Raw genomic sequence first — 26727 nt, forward strand, 5'->3', positions numbered from 1 at the left:
ATGGAACATCTCAAGGGCACTATTTTGGCAGAAGCTGTCAAGGCCTCAATTTGTGTCTTTACGTGATCAGGTTTTTTTTTCCAGTTCCTCCATAGCCTGTGCCAACATAAGTATATTGTTCCTCCAAGGCTGATTAATATAAACGGAAATTGCTAAGCGAGCTGACTCTGCTCTATCCCCAAAATGTCTTCCAAAACATTGTGATGATTTGAGACCATATTTCGGGGTCATTTGAGAGTTTCAAATTTCAAAATTGCAGTTCAGCACTGACGGCATTGCTGGAGAAAATTCCCATTCATACACTGATCTAATGAAATTTGCAAGAGCGGAATATAACCATTCCCTTCAGTTTATTATTGGCACAAATGCAATGAAGCACAACAACAAAGTGATTAATCAAATATTGTTTATGTGCACCTAAACTCACCAGACACAATCTAAGATGTGCATTCCTGAACATTCAGATGGAATTGTAGCCCCGCTACCTACTGTGTTCAATTAGTTTCATCAACTCTTGGACCCTTGGAAGGAAACAAGATGACAATGTATCCTGGCAGAATATAATTTAAGAAAAACAGCTCTGGTCTGACTGTATCAATCAAAACTGAGCGGTGGTATCTTTGTCAAAGAAGGTTTTTGGATACAGCTCTTGTATTTTTGCCCCTTACAAATAATTAGTACCATGTATACAAGCTAAAGTAGTGTCCAACGAGTTAAACCGTGTGAAACTAAGCAATTATTGATTAGTGAGAACGTGTGCTTAAAACTGCAACCAAAAGTGCTCATTAAAAAAAACAAAAACAAAAAAAAACATCTGACCCAAAGTTGGGTTGTTTCATTTAAAAAGTCAATACTGATTGAAATGTTGAAGATTGGTTGAAAATGTGTAAGCAAGGAGGCGACCCATCCTGGGCTGGACATCCATGAAAGTGAATCGTAAAAGTGTTTTTGTTGGCTAACGAATAGCTTTTCGACAAAGCCGCCAAAGCAAACATAGAACATTAACATAAGAACTTAACTCGCCTCTAGCATACGTGAGCTTAAAAGCACTGTACATTTGCTCTCCAGGATATAGAATACTGTCGAATGAGAGCCGTCCCAAGTTTACAAAAAGGTTGCTACGGTAAAAATAACCTAATTCAAGCACTACATTGAATAATGTCGATTAGGAGAGGCAACCTGTCACACGGTTACATTACAGCACACACACGAGCAGACAAGATGAAGGCCAAAGCACGCCGCCGACTGGCATCAATCATATTGACGCGTTGTCGGGCAGAGATACGTCGGCTTTGTGTTCCACTTTCACCAAGCCCATTCTCTTCTTCAGCAATTTGTCCTCATTGTTCAACTTGGTCCGGATAGCCGTCTTGATCTGGCTTCTGTCCACGCCAAACTTGACCGCCACATGCTCTGAAGGGAGTGACGAGACGATAATGAAGACAGATCAAAAGGTGATGATGTCATCCGGTGAATCCCGCATCCCGACACGGACACCCCCTGTGTTCCTTCACCGAGTTCTTATCCATCGAGGGCAACAGTGGTTAAAAAGTGGCTGTGGGAAGGAGGCTAGTCTGCAATCCTGACTGCTTGAGCAAGGGACCAATTGTGAGAACCTAAGGCATATCACACATAGTTGCATCTACTACTCACCACAGACTGATGCTCAAACACACGAGACCCCCCGTTTGTCTCTTCAGGCGCATGCTCAGATGTTGTCAGGAGTGAGTTCGAGCATGTGCACAATAACCATTTGCCGGTTAAATTTGAAATTATTATCGAGTTTAACACCCGAGTTCGAGACTGTTGGTTTTAGATGAGGCGCCAGGGGGCCCAAGTCAGCAGGGTGGAATGTACACGGGCCACTGGGACCAAACGACACGACTTTCTTTTCATTGAAATTAAAGAAATTCTGTGCCAGCCAGGCCTTGACTTCTTCCAGAAAGGACAAGTAGCCTAATTAGGAAAGCACATTTTTTCTTAGCGGGACATCGATCTGACGGTCATCCGCAGAGCAGTGGAAGGAAATTTTTTTTTTCTTCAGATGGAACTTTAGAGCAGTATATACAATGAAAACAGCAGAGGCCCCAGATGTGAACCCTGGAGAAGACCATCAACAGTGGGGCAGAGCAACCAGGGTTTACACACAAATTTCAATCGGCCAAATAGGATCTTATCCACTCAAGAGCACTACCACTAATGCCCAACTGATACTGCAAACAAGAATCAATAAAATACGGAACAAAATCTGACGCAAGTCTCACTCGTGGCAACACTGGCGTGAAAGCTTAATTATTCATTCCATGACATTCGTTCTCAATCAATAACCTACCGATGATACTCCTGAGGATCTCAGGTGGGAGCTGGGGTTTGGGGCATTCCTCCCCACTCATAGCGTTCCTGCGGCCCTGCAGCGAGTGTGTGGCCAGGGTCTCTCTGTCAAAAAGCATCATGAGCAGCGCTCCGGTGTATTTCTTGAAGTCTGCAATTTCGCCCACATGCTCGTAAAGACTCCTCGGAACCCGGAGGTTTTCGGCGAGGTACATGTAGTTGTTGCTGTCCTGAGGGTGACAAAAACTGAACGTGTGACGACACACTAGAGAGTTGGTCCGACGACACTGACAAATGAGTGCCGACCTCTGGCTTGTCGCCTACTGCTACGATGTCAGCCTCGTGCTCCGACAGGAAGGAGATGCCTTCTTCTTGGGAGTTGTGTGTGGCCATCATCGGGTCGCCGCCTTGGAGGATGTGGTCCAGCGTGGCTCGGAGGTCGTGAGCCGTGTGTCGCATCTCCACCATGAGAGTGTTCATCTCTGCGCCGAGCGTCACAAAATACTATTATGTGTTATCATGTCCACAACCTCGGCTAACGGCTTTAATTATAATACTGTAATAAATTCCCTGGGGGGAGGACATAGTCCCAATTTACTGATTTTTTTTTTGGGGGGGGGGGGGGATGGTGAAACGAACTGTCAGAAATTCACTGAAAAACTCACCTATTTGCTTACTAACAAGCGTGTGCGGCAGCATGCTAACATTGCTAATCCGTCCCGGGGCGCTTGTGTCTTGCGCCTGTCATGGGCAGCATTTTTCACAGCCCCGTTTGTTCAGCGGAGAGATCGGTGCTGTTGAACGGTCTGCGGCTGGATGGATGTAAGGCTTGAGGAGCCGACGATGAGAAGAAAGGAGCGTTGGCGCGGAGCGCCGATGCGGATTTGGAACTGGGAGTCGCGGCTTGGAGTTTGAAGCGGATTACGTGGGACAGGAGAAGTGAACTAATCTCTTTTCGTCAATGGACGCGACAGCTTCGTGTTTGCTTTCAAAACTTAGCTTGTAGCAGACGTGTGCACATTTTCAGCATGACGTCTCTGATCCACTGGTGAAAGGACACTTTGATCCTCTCCTCTTTCATCTATAACTGCTTCAGACAACAAAATGTATGCAGAAAAGTGGTGAAGATTGCACGGCTGTATGTGTCCTATGTGTTGTGTTGTGTTGTGTTATTTTGACTTCAAAATGGCGCCGCGAGAGTGGCTGCCTTTCCAGCAGCTCCTATATTTTGTTGTTCTACTTCTTCCTTTCATAACTTTGCTGCTGTGAATTGGGAATTTCTCCATTGCGAGACTAATAAAGGTTTTCTTATCTTATCTTAATGTGACTTCCTCTCCATTGACTCAAAATGAATTGTTACCGGTTTGATGTTGTATTTTTTCAGAACATAAAAGAGGCCATTAAGTTACCTGAGGACCTGATGGGAACAGTCACGTCGGTGGTCGCAGCCATCCACATACAGCCGTCTGAGCTTCAAACATTATATTTATATCCCTCCACATGAAGTGGAGAGCTTTTCAATTGATCCTTTTTAACTATAATAGTCTCCACTCTGCCTGCCTGTCTCCCCATGAGCCTCTATGAGCCACAGTGCTCATGAGCAAATGATTGTGCATCCTTCGGTCATGACTTTTGTCCCTACAGTCTCTGATTGGCTCGTTTCAGTCACGCTGTGATAAAATACGAAATAATAAACAAAAATTCAGTTAGCGCATAAGAAGGGTCCCGAGAGGGATGATCTTCCTAAAATAATATTCTCCTCTTGGATCATATATACAGTTTATGCACTTGTGATGCAGCCCAAGCTTTTGACCTTAAAGTCAAGTCAAATGTTCTGGGATGGTGTGGATTCATCAGATTAATTATTATTTAACAACTGCAAGATTAATCAGAAAAACATGTCTAGACAATCAGGGCACATAAAACATTTTGGAAAAAAAAAACAGAGTTGACTTCCGCTTCAATGAATTTTTCTCTCCTTGTATTCCTTTTACTGTTATAGTTTAGGTAGTTTTTAAACCATTATTCTTTATACCTTTGCTTAAGTCAAAATCTGGAGTTGATAGTTACAACTTAGACTAAAGTATTACTAAATCACAATATGCATACTTGTACTTGAGTAATGAATATTGTTGACACCTCTGCATATGTGATTGACAAAGTTTGTTTGTTTTTTAAATCACTGCAAACTCTACACTTAAAATAAGCAATCACCAACTTTTTTGGATGCTTTCAATTACTTGTATTTTTTGCTAGTCACGCCTGGGCTCAAGTATAGGAAGGAAGGAATATTCCGTCTCAACTATGAAGTTAAGTTCCACATTATCCTCTTCAACACGATAATGGCATGGAAACAGGAGTTCAGAACGTTCAGAGATGCTCCCCATCTTTTTAACTTTTTCTTCTTTACGCCCACCTTTCATATCCCTCAGCTCTCTCTCAGCCAGAATTCGACACCTGCGTTCATATTTGAGTTGGGCCTGCAGCTGTTCTATCTTCATCAGCAGGCTGATTGTGTCCGTTCGGATGCCTGGACTCTCGACGTCTTCAATCCCCTCAAATTCCTGCTGTCGGGTGAGAGGAAATCAAGCCTATAGTGGGGGAAAGTGCACGATACACGTGTGTGCGGCGTTCAAGACAAACGTATCCTACCTCGGTGTGGAGAAAAGGAGAGTAAGTGGACTCGGCCAACTCCTCCATTGGACCAGCCTCCAGTGGGACCGTGTTGATCTTTAGCATCTTTCCCGGCGTCGGGGATGGAATCGCCCCCGCCTCTCTCTTAGGTGGCATAAGGTTTCAAGGGAAATCTAGAGAGGGAAGACACGTTTTGTAAAGTTCGCCCCAGGGAACGGCGTCTAACTTTCCCCCACAGGCGGGAGACGAAAATGGAAAGTTAGTTGACGCCGCGTCCTCAGCTCGACCCCTCCACTGCCCATTTAGCTCATCGTGATAAACACTATCTGTGTGTATCAGGAGCAAATAAATTTGCGTTTTAAGGACACAGTGGTGGAAATGAACCTCACCTGGTCCCTCAGCTTGTATCGAGGAATTAAAGTGCAACGACACCCACTGAGGACAAAGGCAGTGCAATATATGCAAATGCGAATACTGCGTAGTAGAGGAAGTAGCAGTACTATTGCAGTACTCCAGTACATGGAGCCCGGTGTGATACTGCCCACTGTTTCATGAGCAGCTTGGAAGGTTTTTGGCTCAACTCACCAAGGAAACTAATTCTATTTGTTTTAAATATATGTGGTATGAATGTGTCAGGAGTAACGGTGATGTATGATTTTTTAAAATTTTATATGTGGAACACACCCTGCGACTCATTTTTCTCCGAGGGACCTATTTTTCCTGGGGACTGTTTCCTGTTCTTCTGAAATCTTTGAGGCCAATAAGATAACAGATCCTGATAATAAAGGCGGGATGTAGTAGTCATCGGCCAATGAGCACCAATATCATTCCGATGTAATTCAAGTGAGGTTGACCTGCATGTTACCCATGTGCGTCCAATGTTCACTTGAATCTTCGTAAAGTTGGGATATTTTCTTTTCTCCACGACAACGTAGTTATTGTTGACGCGTTTCGCGATGTCGTCGTCTTTCTTTATCAAGGGGTCGAAAAAACCTCAAGTAGCGAAAATTGGGAAAAAGACAGTGATATCGAAGCGGAAAGTAAGTATGAATAGCTGAGACACGCTAGCCACTGCTAATCGCTAAATGTTGCTCTGCACGTCGAAATGTACACTTTTCATTGCATGTCACGATTAATCTATTTTTAAAAAATATATTTTTTGACACAGGGTGACAGCGACACGGCCGGGAAAGTTAAAGGCAAAAAACAGAACTCAAAGTACAACGAAGAGATTTCCAGCGGCTCTGAGACAGAGAGGTAGCCAATTCAGATAAACTTGTTACGATATATGATATATGTTTGGAAATACTAACAACTAATATATATATATATATATATATATATATATCTGTATGTATGTATGTGTGTGTGTCTTATTTTTGCTGCACAGTCCGGTAGTTGCCAAGAAAAGACAGCCCAAAGAGGAGCATGACTATGATGAGACTCCACAGGAGAAGAAACTCAGATTAGCCAAACTTTATCTCAACCAGTTAAAGGAACAAGGTTAGGTTATAGTAATGCCATTTATTCTTTAGTCTACATTTTCTTACACTTACTCCTCCTATCTTCATTAGAAGAAGAAAAGGTAGAAGATGAATCGTTTGAGACTGATTTGATTGCGGGAAGACTTCAAGAAGAAGTGGTGAGACTGACTGCTATGAGTATGGACACACTCATTTTGTGGGAAGAACGTGCATGTATTTGGTATGCAACCTTCTGTGTCATTTATTTTATTTATTTATTTTTACAGCTTGAACAGAAAGGAAAGCTACAGCGACTTATTGCCAAAGATGTAAGGAATAACAAAGTTAAACACTCGGTGCACTTGGTGACTGGTAATTAAATATTTTGTCTTTTAGCTATTACCACCCGACACTTCTGAAATTCGTCTGTTACGAGGACACAAGCTCCCAATCACTTGCTTGGTCATCAGCCCAGACGATAAGTGCATATTCTCATCTGCAAAAGACTGCTCCATAATTAAATGTAAGATACCCTCAGTGTATGTTCAGCATTGTGGATGTAAAAAAAATGCTATAAATGTCCACCTTTATATTTCTTCAGGGCATATCGAGAGTGGGAAAAAGTTGCGAGTCATACCTGGTGGAAGGAAGGGTACGGAGGATCGCCATGTTGGACACACTGCTCAAGTACTGTGCATGTCCATATCATCCGACGGAAAATATTTGGTGAGGACCAACACATGTGCAGTACAAACAAAGTCACATACAAATTGAGTAACAAAATGCACTTTTGAAGGCCACCGGAGACATGAACAAGCTGATCATGATTTGGGAAGCTGAAACCTGCAAGCATCTCTACGAATTCACAGGACACAAAGGCGCTGTGTCGGTAGGTGGTCACTAAGGGCAATTCATTGATTAATTTTGAGTGTATTTTCAGGGTGATTATTATTATATATATTTTTTATTAAGCAGCAGCTGAGATTGATTTTTTTAAGGCCATATTGCTGATCTGCTGTTGAAACAAGCTTCCAACTCAGCACATGGAGAAGCGCTTATGAGTGAACGTGCTTGTTTGCAGGGTCTTTCGTTCAGGAGGGGAACTCACGATCTGTATAGCGCCTCACACGATCGCTCCATCAAAGTGTGGAATGTGGATGAAAATGCCTACGTGGAGACACTGTGGGTGACTTCACTCTAACACTCGTGTGAGAGTAGGGATGCCCCGATCATGCTTTTTTGGAAGGGGGGGGGGGCTGGATCAACTGAAAATGACATGATCAACACCAATATCCGATCACATGATCGGGACGTCCCTATGTGACACCTTAAGTAGACCAGCCCTGCTATACACTAAGAAACTGTCAAAAAAAATTTGCAATAATAATGTACTTCTTGATTTTGATTGTCACAGTCATAGTGAAATTCTCTTCTGTGGGATCAATATTTCTACCTTATGTTTAGTGGGGTGACGTAGTTGTAAAAAAAGAAATGGCTTTCTTTCTAATAATATGCATTTACCTACCGTGATGACTTCGCACAGCTTCGGCCATCAAGACGCCATCACGGCACTGGACAGCTTGAGCCGAGAACGCTGCGTGACGGCCGGCGGTCGCGACCGCACCGTGCGGGTGTGGAAAATCGCAGAGGAGTCGCAACTCGTCTTCCACGGCCACGAGTGAGTGTTTGCATATATCTATCACTTGATGGCGCCAGTGTTGCACTGTTGAAGTTTCTAACATTAATAAAAACACAGACATCGACTTTTACGTTTTCACAACTGTTTTTTTTTTTTTTTTTGGTTGGTTTTTGCAGGGGTTCAATAGATTGCATCCAGCTCATCAACGAGGAGCACATGATCACGGGAGCTGACGACGGGTACGTCCTGTCATCGGCTTTTGACAGTCGCCATTGTCAGCATGTCAACTTGATCACGTCTGCCTCCGTTTCTGGGCCGCCCCCTCCTCAGCTCCGTGTGTCTTTGGAGCGTTAATAAGAAGAAGCCCCTCAGTACAGTGAAGCAGGCTCACGGTTGCCATGGCGATGCCGGGCTGGAGCAGCCTCACTGGGTCGCCGCGGTGGCCGCGCTTCAGAACACCGACGTCGTAGCCTCAGGTGCCTCTGGCTGTGAGCTACTTTCCACACACACACACACACACACCTACATGACTCATCTGAAAATATGCAAATGTATTCAGCTCAGTGTGATACACACACATTTCCATTTGGTTGAGTGTGCTCGACAACAGCAAACACTGCCCCGTTGATCCAGAGTGACAGCAGGTTCTTTTTGACAGGTTCCAGCAACTCTCAGGTGCAAGTGTGGAAGTGTGGTCCGAATTATCGAGGGCTTGAGCCTCTGTTCAGTATTCCAGTGGTAAAAGCATCTTGAAACACACTGACCGTCACGCAACACCGTGAGCCTTCATGTCTTCTTATTGTGCATCCCCGTTTTTCCCTCCCTCAGGTCGGTTTTGTCAACAGTTTGAAGTTTTCACACTCTGGTCACTTCTTGGTGGCGGGTGTCGGCCAGGAGCACAGGTAAGATTTGCAGAAATGCTGCTGTTTCCATGGCAACTGCTCTGACCTCTTTTTCCGCACCAGTTGTACTCGGTCCACTAGATGGGAGTGTTCTACTTTTCTTTTAAGCGAAAGGTCATATGACCTGTTCCCTGTTCAAAATCACCTGCTAGTCACTAGCATTAATTTAAACCATTAATATCACAGAAATTAGCTAATGGTAGTTTTTCACCCCTAACCCAAAATATGATCCTACACCATTTCATTATTATTTGAAACTCATCATACATCATGAATGCAGGGGTCAACCGTACTTTAAAAAAAAAAATATTTAGACAGTATGTCGCTGATGACTGCTTACCTTAAGTTGAGCATTTACTCTGCCTAATGTTTAGCAGGTAGCCGTTAGCATATACGGGTAATCAGTTGTGAATTTTCACACCTACCAGTAGTAGTAGTATTTGTTAATCTGCGAGCATTTACTGGAGGGGCAAAGGCCCATTGAACCTTACAGGGAGAAAATATGGTGTTAGTTCCACCTCTGCAGCTCTCCCTCCAGGGACTATTGAACATTGTGGTGTCAGAGGTCACTGAAAGTGGACCAGAGAGAGGGCATCTCTTTGGGATACTGTCTATCACAAAACCCCTTCCTCATTCTGGACCCACAAAGTTGGAAGCACAAACTCTCTTGATGAAATAAAGAATTAAGAATCAGGAGGAAAAGATCATTTTGAATAAATGGTTTATCCCAGTACTTTTGTCGTTAAAGTGCATTAGTTGTTGTCCACGCATCAATTGGAAAATAGGGATTTCCATTTGTGAGCCTCGGTGTTAACATTTCATCTTTGTCTGTGCAGATTGGGTCGATGGTGGAGACAAAAAGAGGCTCGCAACGGCATCTGTATCATTCCCCTGAAAAGGAAACCTTCCAATCAAGATGAAGCCCCGACCGCAGAGTAATGGACTTTTTTCTTTTGCTTTTGTAGATTAAAGGTGTTCAAAACCTTTTGCCACAATGTTGCTGTTTATTTAAAAAAAAACATCTTTTGAGAATGATGTTTGTTTGGTAACACCATTGACAGCGAAAGAATTTACATTGTGCTGATGTGAGGACGAATGGGTGGATCACAACACTCACCTCCAAAAGTATTGAAGTATTGAAACAGTGAGGCTCATTCCTTTGTTTGCCGTACCCTAAAAACATTAAATTTTGACACCAGAACATGACTATGAGATGAGAATTTCTATTTGTATCTTTCTTGGTTATTTAGTGTTGGAAAATTGGTTATTTGTAACATTTGTTTTGGTAATCTAAACTTGGAAAATTCATGTTTGGAATGTTTTTCCTGAATGGATGCGAATGTTTGCTAATGCTAATCTATACTTAAGTTTGCACTGTTAATCCCTTTAAAAAGGAGCCGACGAGCAGTTAAGTCTGAAAGTGGAACTGAAATGATTAATATCCAGTGTATTGAAAAACTTGAATCAGGTGCCCAAATGGATTTATTTATCTCGGGTCTTTCTCTAGGTTGACTTACTATTTTCCACACAAAGTAATGAGCTTTGAAAGATGCCATTTAACTGAAATGGCGCCAAGCTACCCCTTTCTTTTGTGCGTCACAGCGTAAAAGTGGTGAAAGTCTTTCAATTTAAATACATTCAGCAAATGACTTCATTCTGCACAAATGAAAGCAACATGTTCGTGTTATGAAATTGGATGGCTCTCAGGTTTACTTGGAAGCAGACATAGGTTATGCCCGTATGAATACAATTGCTCATGCTCGGTACACTACAAAAAAAAGAATTATTTATACTTGAAGGATGGCGTCAAGTTCTTTATCAATTACACTTCTCATTGGCTCGTTTTTGTAACAAACACAACTCTATTCTGATATTACAAAAAATGTTTTTATTTACATTAGTTACATAAAAGCACACGTTCTAGAATGTCTATATCGGCACATTCATACATCAGTAGTTGCCTAATTTTCCATATTATGCTTACTACAGTTGGTCACATTTTTACAGACAGACAAAGTTAAATATCATTAGTCTTCAAACATTGGATATGTTCACAGCACTGGAAGGACAAGAAGGTATAAGAACATCCGAATTACGCTACTGCCACACATAACACGACGAGTCAGGACAAGGCACGGTGCAAGGCGTCACGAGCCACTTCTCGCCAGAATTTAGGATTTTGTACCAAAAAAAAAGTAATTTCTAATTAGTAAAAAAAAAAAAAGCAATATTCTTTTTGTTTTAGTGTGGTTTATTTGTAATGCCTTTTTTCATGATGGCAATTTGCTGAATTTCATTTTGAATTGAAATGAGCAAAAATAGAGCTTGCTAAACTATTTCCACGGTCAACTTCTTTTTTTACACTACGATTGTTGACAATGTTACCACGCTAACCTGTACAGTCAATAAAGATTTCACAATAATGACAGTTTGACCCCCCCCCCCCCCCCCCCCCCACCACCACCACCCCTGTCCCCCCAACAGAGTATTCCGGCCTTGGAGTGCCTAACTTTTTGAATGATTTCCTACCACATTTTCACCAAAACACGTCCACATCAAAGTGTAAATCAAACAAGTCACAGTATATGAAATCTGTACAAGCCATCCGTACTGCTTGCTGGGGCAACATCGGTTCAGCCTGCACATTGTCTCTCTAGCAACCGGGCCTTTTTTCGCACCGATGATAGCATGCGCTCACAAAGAGGAAGTCGTCGAGTCCACCACCTCGCGACCGTTACACACCGCTGGCACATAGTTGGACGCTGACCCTGAGAGATGTTCAGAACAAATGTTTCAATGATGTCATATCATGTGATGTTATCAAACACGTCACCAGGCTAGGAACCATATTTGGTGACCGTATTTGGTGCATATCATACTGTATATTATGGATTTTTGGGGGCGTTGATGGTTGTGTGAATGTGTGCACCTTTGGAGTAACTGGAGCTGGGAGCGGATGCGGAGGCCGACACGGTGGCACTGAAGCGGTTGGCTGTGACCCGCAGCGAGGCCACGTTCTTCTGAGGCTGGAATAGGATGATGTGGACCTTGGGAGCGAACAGGCAGCCCAGGACCACGGAGCCGCTCAGGCTGACAGAGATGCACATGGTGGTGGTCTGGACCTGCCAGGATACATGGGATGGCAGAGGGTGAACAATGCGCATTCAACTCATCCTCCAAAATCACTTGAATGCATCAGCTGTGCTCCTACCATCCCCCATCATCACATAGCAACCAAGAATTCATTATTCCACTGGATGATTAAATCACCAATTACATAAATTGTGCATATCCAAACGTTGAAATATTTAGTGCGACTTTCCCAGTCAGTGACCGACTGGTTGCCACATTGGCCCCACAATGCAGAGGTGCAGGGTTCAATTTCGGATCCGGCCTTCCTGTGTGGAGTTTGCATGTTCTGCCCGTGCCTGCGTGGGTTTTATCCGGGTACTCCGGTTTCCTCGCACATTCCGAAAACATGCATGGCAGGTTGACAAAACAATCTAAATTGTGGTTGTGAACACCAATGGTTGTTCGTCTATGTGTACCCTACGATTGGCTGGCAACCGGTTCAGGGTGTCCCCCGCCTACTGCCCGAAGACGGCTGAGATAGGCTCCAGCAGCCCCCGCGACCCTTGTGAGGATAAAGCGGATCGAAAAATAGATGGATGGATGGATGGACACAAATGTCAGACCATCAGTCAAATAAAAAAAATAACATTCAATTAAAAACACAAACATGCACACAAATGTGTACAAAATGTAAACGAATAATTCAGATTTATTTCTTTCCAGTCAATGCGGTCATTATTTATAAAATGTTTTGAAGTTATCATATTATATATCGCTGGCATTGGGTTAGAACTTCCTTTGTAAAATCTGTTAAATGTGATATTTTTTCACAAATCTATAAGATACTCCTAGTCTGTCCACATGTGTGGGTGCTATTTTTTTTTTTTTTACAAACTAGTGACCAATCTAAAGCGTTGAAAAAGACTTATTCTGTTTGACGATGCGATGTTCATGGTTGAACAAACATGCCGTTTTTGGGGTCTTGTAAAACGTGATTATTTTGGAGGTACGGCCGAACAAAGATTCGGCCCGATACCAGCTACAAACAAACCAAAATGCTCAGTCATGTGTCAACCTACATGGGTGTGTGTATGTATACTGTAGTATATCCTACTATTACTACGGATTAATAGTGATAGTAATAATTTATATAGAACCTTCCAAAGGTCACAATTATATAAATAAAGGTAGTATGAATAAATAGAATGTTTTGCTTTTCACCTAAGGGCAAATTCATGGTACACTGAGATGTCAGTCAGAGTAAGGGGGCTGAATCACACCGTCGCACCCCACAGTTATTAGGAAGAGGAGAGACAGAGAGTTCAACACTTTGCTCCAGGGCACTTAATATGGCAGAGCAGAACTCACTCAAGAAACGTACTGCACAAATTTGGCCCACAACAACACGGTGAGGTTGTGATTGCACCTACAGCGTAATATACTGATTTTAGCAATCCAGTCAGCACCTCCAAGTACTTTTGTCCTTACATGTCTATTTTTTTAAGCCTAAATGTGAGTGTGTGTACTGCATGTGAAGGCAAAAGCGGATAAGAGTGCCGATCATATGTAGTTGTAATGAACAGTCAGGGGCATGTTAGTCATGTTTCAGCCTCTAATATGAACTGACCGGTGAGGTCATTTGCCCGAGCATCATATCTTCCAATGCCACTGGCTATCCCCACAGTCAAGGAACTTCTATTTGCAGATGCGCAGCATGAAGTGAATAGAAACACCCCATGACCTCCCAAACGAGCAGGAGGAGCCTCACATGTTTTAACTTTCACCTGGAAAAATACTGTGGGTTGGGGAAAAAACACTTCAGCAAAGGCTGTTGGATATTTTTGCTTCACTCCCAATAGTCTCTTGATTTGTTCCTTAAAGTCGCTGCAAAGCGAAAATAAATGTTTTGAAAATTTGACACACTGCACCATAACCCTTTCAAATTTGAACGAGTACGTAAAATGAAGCTTCAAAATCGTTTAAAAAACATCAAGCTGTTGTCCCCTCCTGCTGAAAAATGGATGCTACTTTTTCCAGCAATTTTCCTCTGCCTACACATCGCTACATGATTAAATCACGAGCGAGGTAGGATCTAATCAGCTAGCTCACAAGCTAACAGACTTCTGATCCTTTTTTCGGAGGCCGGCGGGCAGTGGGCTTGTCCACGGCACCTCCTCGCTTGACGATATAAATAATGACACAGTTACGTAAGGTAATTTGTGACGTCCAGGAAAGATACATTTTCGGCATGTACGCATAGCTAGCTAGCTAAGTGTACGCTGTCGTGGGAGAAATAGTAATAATCACTAAAATGACTCGCGCGGGACATGTAGGTGTTCAAGTTTTAATATTTGTATTTAGAAACAAATCTCTGAATTCACACTACAGGATCTTTGGCACACTCCAGTGTTTTCCTATTGCTTAAATCAGTAATATTCCACATTGACTTTTAGAAATGATTCTGCAACCATTTCTATTTAACGCTAAGTTGTAATATTGAACCCCGAAGAACCCCTATTTTGGAATTGTTATTTTGTTTCTGTCATTTTTCGCCTGTCGTTTAACTAAATTAGATTAGAAAAATGTTGGAAACAGCCATCAGTATGAGGCAGTGCAGCTGGGCAACACAGTTATGCAAAATGTGTCTATTTGTTCCTGATTGTTTGTGACACACAGATTAAAGCCCACCTTTAGCCATATGTGTAACACCTAAAGCAAAACTTTATTCACGTGCAACAACGATGCAAAACTCTTTGTTTTATTTTCACGGATAACTTCGGCTGCAACTAATTTAACTCGTTATTATGAGTCACTCTTGAATGAATCAGTCGTTAATGAAATGTTCACATTTTCGCTCCAACTTGAGAAGGCATGAGAAGAATGTTTCATGGTTGTGTGAGTGATCAAATATGAAGTGAAAGTGACACCTTTGTTTTCAGGGTGATAATTATGCAAGAATGCATGACACAAATACACAGACGCTTCAGTTGCCAAGACCAAGGATGGCAGAGCCAATGGGCATTTTCATTTTTGAGCGTTCTTTCACTTTTGTTTCTTATTATGCTGTCAAAATAAATGATGATTATTTTTTCCATCAACTCAAATTTTGATCACACGAGTCAAAATGTGCACTGTGCCATCCCAGACAACTTTATTTTTTGTGGCATTGTTTATTGTGCTGAAAGTCCAATTTTAAGAGGAGCGAAAGTAAATGGCGTCATTTTTTTTGTTTCTTTCTTTCAAGGATGAAACTTCACAAGTGCTGTTGAAATAAGGAGTAGCATAAAAAATTTGCAAAACCTAAAAATTTCTAAAGGATCAAAATGATTGGATTTTGCGGTAAAGTCGAAATTCAAGAAGCGTGGAAAGGCAACAAATGCCGGTTTTCCAGTGTTCAAATGTAGTTCAAAGTAACGTTTAAATTGTATATGTTGATATATAATCAGTTCAACATGTGGGAGACTTTGCGCAGTGAAATATGTATCATGCATTCATACATTATATCGCCTATAAAAATACATTTGACCTCCCTCTGCAGCATCCTAACAGAATGATAGTTACCCTGTAATCACTGGCCGTGACGTAGAAGATGGGCTGGAATGCGAGCCAGATGATGCAGGTGGTGTACATGGTGAAACCGATGAACTTGGCCTCGTTGAAGTTTTCCGGGCACTTCCTCGTCTTGAAGGCGTAGACGGTGCAGAGGACGATGAGGACGCAGTTGTAGGTGAGCGACATGAGCATGCTGGAGTCCCTGCTGTTGCACTTGAGGGTGACCACGTCTCTCCGCTCCGGGCTCACCTCCTTCCTCACGCCGGGCACCTCCACCAGCAGCCAGATGACAGCCACCAGGAGCTGGCAGGAGATAAGCGCTCCGCAGATGGCCACCTGCGAGGCCGGGCTGATGAATCGCGGCCGCTGGGCGCCGTCCTTCACGCCGCTGAAGATGCGAGCGATTCGGTTGGTCTTGGTGAGAAGGGCCGAGTAGCACACGGCGAACGACGTGCCCAGGCCCAGTCGGCGGAGCGTGCAAACGGCGGTGGACGGCTTGGCGATGTAGATGAAGGTCATGCTGTAGCACATGAGGACCCCCAGCAGGAGGATGTAGGAGAGCTCACGTCCACTCGCCTTCACCACGGGTGTTTCGTTATGCTTGAAGAACAGACCCACCACAGACAGGGTGCACATTATTCCCAAGCAGGAGATGGTAACGGGCCCGATGGCCCACGCGTCCTCCCAGCGGATGTACTCTTCGGGCAGATTGTAGCATCCCGTCAGGTTGTCTAGGGGCCACTGCCCGAAGCTGCAATCGGCGCACGTGAACTCATCCTGCAGGTACTGGTAGGGCTGGCAGGGGATGCAGATCCAGCAGCACACATCCCCGGGCTGCATGCTCTTCACCTCGTTCTTCCTGCAGGGGTCGCTACACTGTGAGGTGGGCGGCAACAGGCCGCGCCAGCTCACCAGCGTGGTGTTCAGGGTCAGGTTCTGGTCCCAGTAGCCGACCTTCTTGTAGACAAACTTCCCGTCTTCTTTGTGGTAGTGGAAGATGTTATAGCGGCTGATGCTGTCGCCAACCGAGTCGAAGCGCACCATGTTCTCTGTGTCGACGGGTCGAAACGGAGCTGGGAGGGAGAAGAAGAAGAATTAGCACTTCAGTCATTTGCTTCAAATGTTTTAATACCGTATTGACCCGAATATAAGACGGTGTTTTTTGCATTGAAATAAGACTGAAAAAGTGGGGGTCGTCTTATATTCGGGGTCTAAACGTTATACCCATTCACGACGCTAGATGGCGCCAGATACCATTGAAGCGAATGCTGAAGTTGACTCCCCAGGCCAACGCAAACCCCTGTCACGAAGAATAAAAATAAAAATAGCGGTAGCACGAAGAAGAAAAATAAAAAATAGTGGTAAGAAAGAAAAGAGAAGAAAATAATCGAAGAGATAACAGAAAATGGAGAAACGTAGCGACAATCTGGAGAAAAGTCGGTCGAAGATCGGCCAGGTTAATCGGCAGCTGAGGAGAAGTTGTGATGTAATTTACATTTCAAAAACCAGAAGCCATTCATTTACGAATGTGATTGCGCTTTAGTTTACATATTTAAATGTTCAGATATTAAGATTTGAATGAGGCAAAATAACATGCTTTTTCTCTCAAATATATTGTTATAATCATTTGTTTCAGCTGTACTGTCATTATTTTCTGTATAAAAATTTATTTGGTGTTCAAAAAGTCTTTTTTCAAACTTGAGTCTTGAAAAAGAGGGGGTCATCTTATAATCAGGGCCGTCTTATATTCGGGCCAATACGGTACATACATATCGATAATATTATCATGTTTTTTCCTATCGGTAATATCTGAAATTCAGACGACTGAAACACTAAATTCCAGTGTGGGTGACTAATATCTGTCTGTCGATCAGTCGGAACTGTTCGGGTCGAGTCTTGGTCTGGTCGGTATTATTATTAGATATGAAATTCCTTTGCTCACCTTCAAACTTGGTCTTCAGGATGAACTCCTTGTAGAAGCGTTTTCCGTTGCCCGGTTTCATGGCTTCACAGACCTTGGATGTGTTAGAGCACACCGCTTGCCTCATGTTGTGCAGGGCGTAGGCCATGGCGTAGACCGCGTTGACCACAAACATGATCTTGGACTCCTGCTCAAAAGTCCCGTCTCTGAGGCTGCGGTCGCTGCATCCGTGCTCCTGGAGGCTGCAGCCGAAGCGGTGCTCCCAGAACTCTTTGAACCAGGGGTTCCTTGTGTTGGTGTACGGGTTCAGTTTCGTGAAGTAGTCTTCAAACTCTCTGATGGGGTAGGAGGCCAGCTCGATGGTGAAAGCGTCATCGGCTGCCGTCTCGCTGCCCCTCACCACGCTCTCCTGCGCCCCCCAGCCATCACTGGCCACCCAAATGAAGGAGACTTTCATGCGGGCGGCGGCCACCAGCAATTCCCTGGCATCCTCGCTGCGGGTGAACATGATGACCACCTTGGCGTTGGACTTCTGCTGCAGGGAGCGGATCACGTTCTCGAAGCCCTGGCGGTTCATGGAGCGGCTCACTTTGGCCGAGGTGGCGATGCAGATTTGGTGAGAGCGGGCCTCCTGCTGGAAGGCGTCGATGCCCGTCTCGCCGTAGTCGCCCTCTGAGGCGACGGTCGACACGTATGTCCAATTGAAATAACGCAGAATCTCCGCCATGGCTTTGGCCTGGTAGAAGTCCGCGGGCACGGTGCGGGCAAAGTAGTCATAACGGGATTTATCGCTTAGCTTGGCGCTGGTGGAGGCGTAGCTGATCTGAGGGATTTGGAAGAGTCGCAAGAGGTTGGCCACCTTCACAGAAAAACAAAAGGAGGTTTACTGCTCGGAAACAATGTTACAGCAAAAGACCCGATTTGACCGTGATATGATGTGGCGCACTGAAATTTTTAGTGAATACAGTTTTTTACTAGAAGACGTTTATGACCCGCCTATGGCTTCTCTCACATGTATTAAACATTTATCTTGAGCTAGGTTGCAAAATGCTTGTGGGAACGGTCCACTCGGGGACATTTATTGCCAAGGAGCGTCCAAAAGAGAGACATTAGCATTTGTTAATTTGGCCCCTCCGGTAACTGTTTTGTTCTGCGCTTCCACCTTCATCTCAAGCAAGAGGCTATTTGCATGGAACTCAATACTCTTTATCTGTGTGCACGCCTCCTGATGCAGGGCCTGCACCACACTTTAGGGAGTTACTGCTTATTTTGTTGTTGTTGTTGTTGTTGATGTTTTTTGATGGATAAAAGCTTGTTAACACAATATCTGGAGACATAGAACTGCACACTTGTAAGACGCAAAAAGAAAGCATGAACAACATTCAGTTATTCTACGATAACATCGATTCTGGCTGGGTTCCATTCCAGCTTCGGCCTTCCTGTGTGGAGTTTGCATGTTCTCCCAGTGCCCGCGTGGGTTTTCTCCGGGTACTCTGGTTTCCTCCCCCATTCCAAAAAACACGCATGGTAGGTTAAATGATCACTCTAAATTGTCCTTCGGTGTGATTGTGAGCATGAATGGCTCGTCGTCTATTTGTGCCCTGTGATTGGCTGGCAACCGGTTCAGGGTGTTCCCCCCCACCTACTGCCCGAAGACAGCTGGGATAGGCTCCAGCACGCCCACGACCCTTGTGAGTATAAGCAGATGGAAAAAAAGGATGGATTTGTGGATTTTTCACGACACCCCCATCTGCTTGATTGAAAGGGGATCTGACCTCGTAAAAAAAATAAAAAAAATAAAAGATGGGTATTAAGTTGGAAATTAATTGTTGAAGGGATTTTATTGATGCAGTGAATTGCATACGAAACGAATGGTCATGTAGAGGAATCGTGTAATCCTAAACAAAATCATTTGATGAATTGAACAGGATTTTTCCGAACACACCAAAAACAAAAGCCACAACTTTGTTTCAGTTGAACACACGTCACTTCTACCCATCCATGTGTCAAGTGGGACCATTCACTGACTTGCAGTGCTTCGGCTGAATGGAGCAGTGGAGTGTTTGTTAATATTAAGCTGTTTACTCCGTCAGGGCCTGCATCACTCGTAGCTCCAGCCATAAGATCCGTAGCTAAATGCCAACACCCGCAATGGCCACGGAGGAGGATTTATTATTATTTTTAATCAGGCTGTTTTGTTGCGCTTAAGCGTCTCTGCTGTTCCTGCAGGCTTTTTGCTTCCCTTCCCTGCGCCAATCTATCTGTCCCTAACCCTTTCTGCCTTTACAAAGACGACAATCGGCAGGTTTGGTTGTCACTGTAAAAAGGGACATTCATTTAACAATATGGCTGTCACTGTGGCAGTAGTTTAATGTAAAACTGCACTAGTAAATCAAAACAAAAATGAAAAGGTGACGCAAGTAGCCAAGGTCAGCTTCATCTCATATAAAGTTAACTCAGTATAGGCTGTCCACTGTAGTAACGGCTGTCCCTGAAAGGGTTAAATACTACACAGGATGTAAAAAAAAAAAAAAAAGACAAATGAGAACTTCTCTCTGCCCATAACTTGAAACAGCCAAAGAGTGCGGAAGGGCCTAGTTTCATTTTCCTAAATAATACTTTGCTTTAATAGCTTTAGGTGTATTAAGGGTATTGCTACCCTTGAAAACAGAGTAACATACAGTATATTACCAAGCAGAGACACAATGCATATATCGCCACCAATAACACGCACCAGCGGGTTGCCTGAGAAATTAAAAACGTTAGCTGTCATCGGCACGTACCCGCGCATTTGACCTCCTTCTGCTGCAACAGCCCAAAGACAAGAGACAGCACAGGCAGCACCCTAGCTGCAGCTCTTGAGGGTATGAAGTGAGTCAGTGCAATGGATTTAGACAGGCATGCCACACACCCGCTCGTTGCTTCTTCTGTCTGTGCAGCGGGCTTGTGAATGTATATGAATTCAACGATGAATACGGACGATGCTTTTCATACAGCAGGCTGAAAAATGCCAACAGCAGAGGTAGCAGCAGAAGAACTCAGACTCTGCACGTGTAAAAGAAAAAAAAAAGGACAGATTCTAAAATCTACTCAAGTAGAAGGTGAAAATGCATATTTAGGATAAATTATATACAATACTGTACCTGTTTTGATGGGAAAAATATCACTGTACACAAAAAAAGTTTCCCTCTTTTATCTCCTGACAGAATCATCTGTATATAGATACATTTATTATGGATCTATACTCTATCTATCCATCCATCCATCCATTTTCTGATCCACTTTATTCTCACAAAGGTCGCGGGGGGTTCTGGAGCCTATTCCTGCTGTCTTTGGGCAGTAGGCGGGGGACACCCTGAACCGGTTGGCTGCCAATCGGAGGGCACACAGAGACGAACAACCATCTGCGTTCACACTCATACCTAAGGACAATTGTGAGTGTTCAATCAGCCTGCCTTGCATGTTTTTGGAATGTGGGAGGAAACCGGAGTACCCGGAGAAAACCCACGCAGGCCCGGGGAGAACATGCAAACTCCACACAGGAAGGCCGGAGCAGGAATCGAACCCGGTACCTCTGCACTGTGAGGATGACGCACTAACCACTGGGTCAGTGGGCCATGCATAATCTAAATTTAAAAAAAAAAGTATCTTGATCAAGATGGATTTATATCATTCAACCACTTGACAAAATACAACTGAGCAAATCCAACACACTATTTTTTTTCAGTGTACATCCTGTAGCCAGAGATGCCCTGGGGCATGCGGGCAGAAGTGTGGCTGCCAGTAAGCAACTGTAGCATCAAACATTTACACCCAGCCGTACACCCGTGTGAGTGACAATGGAGGCCAAGTGGGTGAAGTGTTGCCCGAGGACCAAACAAAAACTCGGACAGAACGAAATTCAAACAGCCAACTTTCCAATTACGGGATGGCCCGCACTACCTCCTGAGCAATGGCTGGTCGGTAGATAGCGTCATGAATGTATGATAAAGATTGTCTTATTTATGTGGATAAATTGACGCAGAAAGTTCCCGCCAGACGCAAGTGACAAATCCAGGTCCAAAAGTAAAAACCCAGAGTGTGGCTTTAGCCACGGGTGTTTCTCCTCAACCGGCTTGTTTGTGCAGCTAAAGCCAAGTGGCCGGCCGTTTACTTTCTAGACCTGGATTAGCCACCTCTGTTGCCAGGTCGTACACAGGAAATGTTAGGAGACGGCTGGTTGCCATTTTTGCAACGGAAGGTGAAGTAAGTCCTCGTTTCCGTGGTTCAACGTATCATCATGTTGCTTTCATTTTGCTGTGGATGAACGAGAATAAACCGAGATCCCCACATTTGGCATGGATGGCAATTTTCTCTTGTGTGCGTTGATCCTTTTCCTGTCACTGCTGTTCTTGTTCAAGGTCTTAGAAAACATCGTAAATAGGACTAAAATGTTCGGAATATCTTTTCTTGTGGAACGTGGGATCAGGCATGTGAAACTGAACGATGTTTAACCCTTTCCGGGACAGCGGTTACTACAGGGTGCATGAAAGGGTTAAGTCTTGTTAACTTTGTCATATATGCTGTCAGTATTTTTTGTATTCGGAAAGTAGGTTCCGTAGAGTAGCAAAGCGTGAAGATTACACCAGGTAGGCAGCTCAGCGGCGTGTGCTCGAGATTGATGCGTAGCGTGAGACTTGGCCAAGATTCCTATTCAAAGTCTCACACATTGACTTTGGCACAGCAACCAGAATGTCGCAGATTAGATGCTCTTTACAGTTCAGTGCTTTCATCCCCTAAAAAATTGGTCCGATTTCTGCGTGTCACAACTTCTGCCTCGGTGAGCGCGCTAAAAGATGCGTTATGGAGGATTTCATTTCTACATCGGTGAGTATTATGAGCTAATGAGATTATCGGGGATGGTCGCGAAGCTCAGACTCTCTGACGTCATTGCGTGATTCGAGACTTTCTTATAAGCAATTTTAGTTGACCAAAATGAGACGCCAGAATCCAGAAACATGGCGGCGATACGACTGAATATGCATTTGATGTTTTGCCTGAATATCTAAAGCAGTTAGTGCACTGTGTTGTTTTCATCCACAGCAATGTCTTGCAGTTATGGCAGCGTTACGGGATTCAACTCCAAAGAGTCGGAAATAAAGAGAAGACATTCGGAATATAGACTGCTTCCTAACTCATGTCGCTGTCATGATTTCACTCGATTATTTTCGTCATCTCAACATAGAAAGTCCATCTGCATGTCTCAGAGGTGCGTGTCAAGTGGAGTCCTCCAGCGGATGACATTCAGGCAGACACTTGAAGACCTGCGGCCTTCTCTGGTTCACCGAACACTCCAGAAAAACTGCTCACGCTTTTGTATAATAGATAAAGCATGAAGGAACTCTATGGCGTACTATCATCCACTGGAAGCATAATTCTTCATGTGACAATCTATCCAGCAAGATTGCAAGTGTGATAAGGGTTCCAAAGGGGCAAGAAAAAAAATAATTCCCCATTATATTTTGTTTACTTTGTTCCGTAGGGAGTCAAGCATGGGATTTTTAAGAATGGTTGGACATCTATCCATTTTCCGACCTACTTTATCCTCACAAGGGGAGCGAGGCGTGCTGTAGCCTATCCCAGCCGTCTTCGGTCAGTAGGCGGGGGACACCCTGAACCGGTTGCCAGCCAATCACAGGGCACACAGAGACGAACAACCATCCGCGCTCACACTCACACCGAGGGACAATTTTGAGTGTTCAATCAGGCTGCCATGCATGTTTTTGGAATGTGGGAGGAAACCAGAGTACCCAGAGAAAACCCACGCAGGCCCGGGGGAAACATGCAAACTTCACACAGGGAGGCCGGATCCGGGATTGAACTCACGACCTCTGCACTGAGGTCGATGCACGAACCACTGGACCACCGGCCCGCCATGGTTGGACATATTGCTGGGAATTGCTTCAAAGAATTGTAAGCATTTTTTTTTTTTTGTGATAAATAAACATACAGTACACACAAAAAAATACACATTCCTCTCTCTCTCTCTCTCTCTCTCTCCCGATATATGAATAGCAATTTACATATTTTAGTAAACAAAAATGGTCTATATGAATCTGAAATTTTTAGTTAAAGATGTCCAATTCAGGAATTTTTCTTCTAGCCAATGCGCATGTATAGCTATATATTAATTTCATTCCTCAATATATGCCAGTGAATTGCGTGACTTATATCAAAATAACATGACAAGAATGGAGTAAGACTTCCACGCTGACGTTTATTACCGTGCCATCTGTCATGACATTCGATCTACTTGAGCCAAGATTCAGGCCTGATTTTTGAGAAAGGCCAATTGACACATGAGGCAAACTCAACTCACTCGATCCTCCTACGATGAAAGATGTCACCACCAATCACTGACTTCACATAAATCTTAGAACTGCTTGCATTACACAATCTTGCTGTATATTTTGCACCGTTTTTGTGCCGGCCGACACACACGGCGACAGATTCCTTGGGGATGATCAATGAGAGAACAGGCAAGAAAAACATGCTGGAGATGGACACGACGAAGCGACGTCCACTCCGGTCATCAGTAAGTACGCAATAATACTGACTGTGTAGGCCCTGAATTGACGTCATCCAGCCTTGCTTGACTTGTGAGTGTCGGTGTGATGTGTTAATTGGGAGCAGAGCTACTGTACTGTGTGTTGCACTGAATATGTTCAGAGGTTCAGGCACAAACACGACAGTGTGAGGCAAGTGAGACGAAAGGATGGTGGAGGCTGAGAGATTTAACAAGCAGATATGAACTAAAACACCTTTGTCAACACGATTCTTGTTTTCACCCTCTGCGTGAAAGCTCCACTTTCCAGTTTGTGTGCAAAAGTGAGTGCAGACATTTGAAATGAAAGCAGCGCAACGGATGGAGAAGTATGAAAAAAAAATTGTCGCTACAGAGATGTTTTGTGTGATCATCTATTACTGCGTTTTTAATTTTAAGCAGATATGGCGCATTCGTGCTTTATATTTGGTGATCGAGGCCTCAAAATGACAAGATTTCCTCTTGACTGACTTTGTGGTTTAATTACTTAAGGACTTCGAGCAGCAAAGCCAAAAGTTGCTTTGACCTGTTATTATTATTATTGTTATTATTATTATTATTGAAACTATTTCAAGAGGAGATTTGGAATTTTCCGATTTATTTTTTCAGAATCACTTTCTGTCACATTTGTTCCAACCGTCAGTATAACCTGACAGTAGTATATGAGTGAAATGATCCGTGTGAAAAAATAAAAATCAGTCCTCTCTGGCCTCATTATCCTTTTTAAGGAAACCACGTACCTGAGGAAAAATCAGCCTATTAGAAACATAAGGCGTAACTGACGAAGTGTCAATCACTTGCGGTGCACTGACAGGAGCACTTGAATTTCAGGAGCTTCACCGAAACTATGTCGATGTCAATTAGCCACCAGTGGGAAATATATAAATGCCTATTTCTCATTTAGCAAAGATTGGGCACCTATTTGAAGGATTTCTTTTCTTTGGTGCAGCTCAGTGTTCACTTTCATGGTTAAAAAAAAAAAGAAAACAGAAAAATAACACTACCGTAATGTGAAAATTACATATTTCATCTGGTACGTATTGAAGAAATATATAAAAGTCTTTCAAAAAAAGTGTGACATCAAGCCCCAGTTTTCCCTACTTGGCATGTTTAACATGCACATTTTAATTTTTTTTTTCTTTTGGTGCTGGTGCTGGTGTTGTTTTTTTAAATCACCCTATCTACGAGTAACATGGCCCATCTGTTCGTTTTTATAATGAAATGTATACTTGAGGTCAAAAGTTTGGCCACCCCTGTCTAATGTATGCCAGTGGTTCGACAGTTTGTGTGTGTGTGCGCGCGTGTGTTTATGTAGCTTTTGATCACATTTCAAAATTGAGCAACCTATGAGGAATTGCACTTCCACTGGAGGTTCTTCTGTTGTTGTAGAAACTGAATATTGGCACGAAATCCGAATTGGGCGTTCAGACAAGCAGTGTAACTGAACATCAGTATTCAAGGCTAATTCCATCCTCCACCAGATGGTTCAGACTGCTTCTTTTATATTCAGTTAAGACTTAGACAGGGAAGACAAAAAAAAAAGATGATGAAAGTGTTTAATTATGAGAGAATCCTTGTCAGGCTCACGAGAGACTGGCTCGTCTTCCATCAGCTTTCTTTCTCACACACAGGTGGATGCTTTTGCTGCTTGCCAACGGAGAAATCTCACAGATGGCAAGAATAGACACTTCCCCTAAGTTTATGAGGATCAGTCTTGGCAGGCACTCGTACCCTATAGAGAGACTATGTAAACCTGCAATTTTCTGAAAGAAATTCATATAAACGTCTCTGTATATATGCGCCATAATTTATATTTATATATATATATTTATTTATATATATATATATATAGATAGATAGATAGAGATATGTAAAAAAAAGTAATCTTTATCACACTTTAAAATGTCTTTTATGTGTTCCAAAAGACATTTCATGATTTTAAATTGGATTTTTCTCGAACACGTTTGATCTGATCTGAAGTGCCAGGATGGGCAGCCATTTTGCATTCACACAATAGCAGAAAAAATAATGGTGTCATGTCTGATATTTTTGAAATTGTTTTGGGTGTCCAAATTTGAATGAACGAGCAGGTCTTTACCGTAAGACTGAAATGGGTTGTTAGTATAATGAGTAATTAACATTTTTACACCGAAATAACTGTACTTACCGTTGGGCTGTCTTTTGTTATTATTGAAAATAGGACTTCAATGATTGGTTCAGAATGGCAAATGGCAAATTTCATAACAGGGGCTTGATCCATGAATGCCTCAATCCATTTCCTAGTTCAATTAGAATCCGTTTTGAAACAGTCCGCTTCACCACACTGTTTAAATTTTGACACCATGAGACCCAAACGATCAACGGAACATCTTCATGATTTTAGGAAGTGACCGCTGAGCTTCGCATGCCGCAGTGTCATCAGCAGTTTGCAGCAGAGATACAGAGAGACTGAAATCCTCAAAAAAAAAGTGGAACGCTCTTGGAATTTCCCATGGATCAAACACCTGTTGTGAACAGAGAACAAATTGCGCAAAAAGAAAAGTACTGACACATTGAACAGTTGGAAGTTATAATGCATTTGAAGTTCAACCAGAATTTTCATCCTCAGATATTTAGGTGGAGTATGTACA

The 26727-nt window shown here is 43.3% G+C and overlaps 3 protein-coding genes across 6 annotated transcripts in view; 1 reads left to right on the top strand and 2 right to left on the bottom strand.

Annotated features, from left to right (window-relative positions):
- Positions 1–331: 331 nt before the first annotated feature.
- Positions 332–5638, bottom strand: LOC147201207 (uncharacterized). 2 transcript variants are annotated; one of them, XM_086117227.1, is made up of 6 exons: positions 5355–5638; positions 4984–5138; positions 4748–4898; positions 2638–2813; positions 2333–2561; positions 332–1413 (listed from the first exon to the last, which is right to left on the bottom strand). In XM_086117227.1, the coding sequence occupies exons 2-6, from the start codon at positions 5119–5121 to the stop codon at positions 1256–1258; spliced, it is 852 nt and encodes a 283-aa protein (XP_085973353.1). In that variant the 5' UTR covers positions 5122–5138; positions 5355–5638; the 3' UTR covers positions 332–1255. The 2 variants fall into 2 exon arrangements, with proteins under 2 accessions (XP_085973353.1, XP_085973352.1); XM_086117226.1 differs by lacking the exon at positions 5355–5638 and having other exon boundaries at positions 4748–4895.
- Positions 5639–5790: 152 nt separating this feature from the next.
- On the top strand, positions 5791–10183 carry rrp9 (ribosomal RNA processing 9, U3 small nucleolar RNA binding protein). Of its 2 annotated transcripts, none has more exons than XM_086117224.1 (15): positions 5791–6005; positions 6134–6222; positions 6356–6468; positions 6540–6607; positions 6716–6757; positions 6825–6951; positions 7030–7154; positions 7225–7317; positions 7510–7610; positions 7972–8106; positions 8244–8306; positions 8398–8555; positions 8726–8805; positions 8896–8969; positions 9806–10183. In XM_086117224.1, exons 1-15 carry the CDS (start codon positions 5922–5924, stop codon positions 9906–9908), a joined length of 1455 nt encoding a protein of 484 aa, XP_085973350.1. In that variant the 5' UTR covers positions 5791–5921; the 3' UTR covers positions 9909–10183. The 2 variants fall into 2 exon arrangements, with proteins under 2 accessions (XP_085973350.1, XP_085973351.1); XM_086117225.1 differs by having other exon boundaries at positions 8398–8543.
- Positions 10184–11450: 1267 nt separating this feature from the next.
- grm2b (glutamate receptor, metabotropic 2b) overlaps positions 11451–26727 on the bottom strand; it is a 28115-nt gene continuing 12838 nt past the window's right edge. For both annotated transcript variants that reach the window (XM_086117222.1, XM_086117223.1), the window contains 4 exons: positions 17536–18373; positions 15603–16666; positions 11899–12091; positions 11451–11737 (listed from right to left, as the gene is read on the bottom strand). In XM_086117222.1, coding sequence (XP_085973348.1) covers positions 11664–11737; positions 11899–12091; positions 15603–16666; positions 17536–18373 — 2169 coding nt within the window. In that variant the 3' untranslated portion in view covers positions 11451–11663. The remainder of the gene's footprint in view (positions 11738–11898; positions 12092–15602; positions 16667–17535; positions 18374–26727) is intronic.

This window comes from Hippocampus guttulatus, chromosome 8, assembly GCF_054856545.1.
Source record: "Hippocampus guttulatus isolate MCC_2025c chromosome 8, RoL_Hgut_1.0, whole genome shotgun sequence".
Taxonomy (NCBI): Eukaryota; Metazoa; Chordata; class Actinopteri; order Syngnathiformes; family Syngnathidae; genus Hippocampus; species Hippocampus guttulatus.